The sequence below is a fragment of the Phaethon lepturus genome, unplaced genomic scaffold (genome assembly GCF_000687285.1).
Source record: "Phaethon lepturus isolate BGI_N335 unplaced genomic scaffold, ASM68728v1 scaffold25623, whole genome shotgun sequence".
Taxonomy (NCBI): Eukaryota; Metazoa; Chordata; class Aves; order Phaethontiformes; family Phaethontidae; genus Phaethon; species Phaethon lepturus.
The window spans coordinates 1,793-7,096 of NW_010530096.1; the positions used below are offsets into that span (position 1 = coordinate 1,793).

Sequence of the window (5,304 nt, forward strand, 5' to 3'; positions counted from 1 at the left end):
CAACACACGCTGCTCCGATGGCCAGAACGGGAAACGCCCCTGTGCCGTGCCCTAGTGCAGTGGTGGCCACACGAGGTCCCGCTGGTGAAAGGTCTTGCCCTGGCGAAGGCTGTGGTGGGTTTAGGAGCGTGTAGCGGGGTAAAAACTGAAGGGTTTCGGGGCACAAATCGACCTGCCCAGAAATGCAATCCCAAAATGTTTGGGGAGCCTCTCAAACACAAATCCACCTGCCAAAACCAGCATGAGCGATGACAGCACAGCTCGGGCAAGCAGAAGCCTCAGAAACACTCAAAGCCCAAACCAAGAGCCCTGGAAGCTGCCCTAAGACTCTCTTTATTTTACAGTTTCCTAGAAGACGTTTTAGCATGCAAATACCTTGAAGAGGAGGAAGACAACTTTCCTTTTGGGGTTTTTACTTTCAGCCTTGCAACAAAAAATTGTCACAGTGTAGGTGGGCGGCCCTGGACAGCCCGCTCTGGCGCGCCGTCTGAGGGAACGCATGCTTCTACTTCACCGCCTCTTGGAAATGAGTTTCTACAAGTGATGGGATGAAAAAACGTCGCGAGAAGGAATGGGAATGAACACCGGACGCCGAGTGGAGAGGAGAAGGGGGAAATCCACTACCTCATTCCCCTCCAGCAAAACTCACGGAGTGGGGAGACAACTAAAATGCAAGAGGAGGAGAGAGTTTCAAGAATGAAGCTTATTTTAAAAGAAACATTTAAGGCAAGAACAGGACATTTGAGGAATCCTCCTAAGAATTTTGGCACAAGTCACTGAATTTTTGGGGGGTTGTTGGTTTTTAAATCGTCAAATTCTCTGTCTCTACAAAAAAAAAAAACCCCACAAAGCTCAAACTGCCATCGGGAGCTGAGAGCTGTTCCACGGAGGAGGAGGGAGAGCAGAGCTGCAGCAGGACCACGGCTCTGCTCCAAACGAAACGCAGCCGCAAAAGCTGGAGGATGTGGTGGGTGCTTTTGTATTTTTGATGAAAAAAAAAAAAAAAAAAGACAATGACCATTTGCATGCTTTTGGGAATGTTCTCCATGTCTGTCCCTATGAGCTCTTTTATCACTTTGGGCAGATCTCCGAGCTGGCAGAGCAGGATGTTGCTGCATGAGAACACCAGGCTCCTCCTCACCCCAATCCCGTGGTGGGGTTTTTTAATGGAAGGAAAAATAATGCTTTCCCTGTGAAGACACACGTTTCTCTCTCTGTGCACCCAAAGTGAGGTTAATACTCGTGGCGCTGAGAAAAGAGCCTGGTTAACCTGTAGCAGCGGTACCAAGGCACGGGGAGCCCGTTCTACCCACTTACACATTGCTGTCACATCACGTCCATCACACAAGAGCTTCAGCGTGATCCAGCCCCCGCCACTGTCCGTGCTCATCTCCCCGACCCTCTTGGGCTCCAGCTTAGGGCCTTCCAGGAGATTTTCAGAGGCACGGAGGAGTTTAAACTTTAAGGTAAGAGTTTAAGTTCAGAGTTTAGGATAAGTTTAAGTTTAAGACAGGTGCTCCTGTCTCTGCACCTCCTCGTCGCTGAAAATCTCCAGCATCTCCGGAGCTGGCTGGGGTCAGTTCCACAAGTAGTACTATTTTTTAAATGTTTTATATTTAACATAACAAGAAAACAGACTTTTCTCCTCCTGATCTGCCTATATGTCCCCCTGTGCCCTGCCACGTCTTCCACGCCGCACGGCTCCTTGGCTGTTTCCCGCGGGATCTGATCCCGACACGCTCCCTCGAGCCTCCATCCAGCCCTAGCCCTTCTTTTCCCCCTTCGTCCTGTCCCTGCCGCGGGTTGTTACTGGGCTTGGTCCTCTCTCCGGCCACCCAGACTATGCAAAGTTTCATCCCCTGTTATTTTCTTCAGGCTGTGCAGGTGGCTCTGGCCATATCCGTTGGCTCCGGCCATATCCGTTGGCTCCGTATTAGCTGAGCCTCTCTCTCTTACCAGAATTTTGCGGGCCCAAGTACCTGCCCAAGAGCTGCACTCTCCAGCCTTTCTGTTGTCTCCAGCTGACAGCCTGGGACCCAGAAATACCGACTGCACGGAGAAATACGGTGCTTCAGGGCAACTCTGCTCCCTCCCATGAATCTCCTGAAAAAAACCCCCAAATCTTAGACCAAATCTAATGCTTCCAAGGGCTTGTCTACATGGAGAATCTACTGCACAGCGTAAGAAACTTGGCAACACGGTAGCTGCTCGGCACTAACTTCTTCTCTGGAGTACGTGAGTGGGCACGCGTGCGCACGCACGGGGTAGTGGTCCACTGTAAATCCACGCTGTAGTTGCTCTGCAGTAACTCATGGGCAAAGGCATGGGCATTGCTGTGAAAATTCTCTTGTCACCTGTTTGACTGCTGCTCTTTAAGGTGTTTTCTTTTGCCAGGCGGTATTTGGATCCAGGGGGTACGAAAGCCAAGTCCCCTGGACACACTCTTAGCATTTTTCTCTACATTAAAAGGGATTCCAGGGACTCACAGCAATAGCACATCACCACAGCACTTTCTTGGGCTCCCTTCCTGTCCACCCCTTTGCCAGAGCTTTATCACAAACCATTGGCTTCTAAAATGGACCAAATTTGCAAACTTTTTTTGCAATTCATTTTTTGTGAGCTTCAGCAAACAGGGCCCACTGAGCGCGGCTCCCACCCGCAGCCGCTGCCAGGGTGCCCCGCGGCATCAGATCTCTTCTCCCTGAGCTCACCAGAAACCCTCCCTTGGAGATCCAAACTCTCAATTTACGGTTGATGGAATCCTATCAAACCCCCCAAACGTTTCCTTCTTTAACCCTCGAACCCGAAAGCAGCTTGCTGGGAAGCGGGCGTTATTTTTCCTGAGGTGCGTAAGGGCAGCGGTGCCCGGCTGCGCATCTCCTGCCCTTTGCTCTTTGAGCTGCTGAAATTCAGCTTATGGTAAGAGCCGAGCAAGCTCCTCCTTGGGCAGGAAGAGCCGACGTTCAGGGAAAACTGCCGCAAAGAGTTATAGTACTTGAGAGCGCCAAGTGTTTATTAAGTAAGAATTTAAATGCTCTTTTATCATTATATAAAGCTTTTCATCTAAAGTGCTTTACCACATTTAAAGGATTAAGCCTTGCCACGCCCCACGAGGTGGGTTAGCGTTAACGCTGCTCTAATTGCACGGATGGCAAAGTTGCTCAATCACATGCACTGTACAGCTCCAAAAAGAAACCCCTTTTTCTTTCTCCCCCTTAACAGAAAGATAGATGAATAGAGATTTCCTATGACTCCGGTTTCTCCAAAGGGATCTGGGCAAACACACATGACCCTTCGAAACGGCCCGGGATACCCGAGTCGCAGGAACAAGGGGGCTTTGCGAGGCAGCGGCAATGGTCCTTGCCAGAAGTCCCAGGCTGGCGAAGCACAAAGCAGTAGAGGTACCAGAATTCACCTGGATGCAGGAGAAGGCAGAAGCTTTCCCCAAAAAATCCCCACAGTGATGATTTGCTGTATGCACCCACACGTGGTTTGTGCCTCCTGTCTCAGCCTGCGTCTCCAGGCTGCTGAGGCAATTCCTTCTCGTCTCGCTATTAAGTATAACAAAAAAGAAAAACGAAGACACTTAAATTCCTTTAATTTTTAATCTTCTTCCTGATTAGCTACAATTGCACTGCTCTGCGCTCTTGAATATGGCTTTTTGGTTCTTATCCTGCACTGAAATCCAGGGGAAAGCCCCTCCGGTTACTCCTGATGAAATATTTTCTCTCCGCGTAACCTGTCTCTCCAAGTGCTGGAGAAACAAACTCCTCAGGGTTATCTGGAGAGTCTCTGCTCCCTGCTCTCCCCCAGCTTCCCCGTACATTTTGCAACCTGATATTTTGCAAAGGTTTTGCCACCAGATCCTCGCTCTGCTCATCACACACGGTTTTACCCCAGTTCAGCTGCCTAATCGGCTCTTGCGGGTGCGTTAGCTTCTATTTGTGAAGTGAGAAATTGCTGATGCACACCTTGACGCACACCTTGGCGCACACCTTGACGCACACCTTGGCGCACACCTTGGCGCACACCTTGGCGCACACCTTGGCGCACACCTCACCTGTGATTGCGTTACGAGGAGCTAAATCGTGGCAGAACTTCATCCTGAGGCCACCAGCAGGCAAGTTTCCTCCTTTGGTCTGCATCTGGGGAACAACAGCATCCCTCACGATTTTTGGCTGCTTTAGTGTCCACCTAAGCGCAAGCATCTTTTTTTCCACACCCAGGCACGACCGCTCCTCTCCTTAACTTCGTTTTTAGCACAGAGGAGGGCCATCACAAAACCTATGTCCTGAAAAGATTCCCCCTCTTCCATGCCCACAAACAAACCTTATTACTGATGTCCCAGCTCTTTGCCACCTGCTGCAGCCTCCTCTAAGCACGTCAGAATCGAGTTTTCTACGCGTTCGCAGCTATAAGGGTCACAAAGTCCTCAGGGTCTGGCCGGCGTCTCCCCCGTGGTGAAGGCGAGGCGAGGGATCCGAGGCAATCCAGCCTCACCTGGCAGCGGAGCTGAGCTGGTGGGAGGATGGCTTGCTGGAGAGATGGAGAAGGTGGGAAACGTCTCTAAATGTAAGTTGAAGTAGGAGTTACGATCGACAAGTGTGAGGTCCTGGTGGGATATAAATACGCGGGTTGCGTTGCTCGGGAAGGAGTCTCCGAGCAGAGCACACGGCTGACGGCACCTCTCTGGCTTTGGGGTCCCTGGGCTCTTCTCCCCAGGGCTTGGGGGGCTGTCGGGCTCTGCGGGGCGGCTCAGCAGAGCCCTTGCCGGGTACGGCAGTGCGGCTGCCGAGCAGGTGAGGTGGCTTGGTTTCACACCAGCTTCTCGCAGGGAGCCACGAGCGAGGGTCAGGAAAGGTCTCGCACGGGTCAGTTGGCAGCAACACGGCGGCCGGTGCCCGCAGCCAGCCCGGGTGCTGGCGGGGGAGACCAAAGGGGTTCGAGCGCCAAGGGAGGAACGAAAGGGAACCCGGGCGGCCGGTGCCCGCAGCCAGCCCGGGTGCCGGCGGGGGAGACCAAAGGGGTTCGAGCGCCAAGGGAGGAACGAAAGCACCAGAAGAACAACCTCGAAGTGCGCTGTGTTAACGAGGAGTTCGCTTTTTCCGGCCGGTGTTTCACCCCGGCCCAGCTCACCCCCCGCTCCCCGCCTCTGCGGTTTGACGCGCCTCCCCCTCGGCGTTTCCGCCCCTCGAGCGGCGCACGGGTCGCACGGGCCCTTCCCTCCGCCCGCTGCCTTCCCTTTAATCCGGGACGGGTCCGCTGGCGACGAGATGCCGTCGCTGGGCTTCGCGGAAAGGGGTT

At 52.9% G+C, this 5,304-nt stretch overlaps 1 protein-coding gene across 1 annotated transcript in view; it reads left to right on the top strand.

Moving 5' to 3' along the window:
* The window catches only part of LOC104618543 (tumor suppressor candidate 5 homolog), a gene marked incomplete at its 5' end in the record, with an annotated part of 1,424 nt that extends 423 nt beyond the window's left edge, over positions 1–1,001 (top strand). Inside the window, one exon of the mRNA XM_010284170.1 lies at positions 345–1,001. Coding sequence (XP_010282472.1) covers positions 345–352 — 8 coding nt within the window. The remainder of the gene's footprint in view (positions 1–344) is intronic.
* Positions 1,002–5,304: the final 4,303 nt, after the last annotated feature.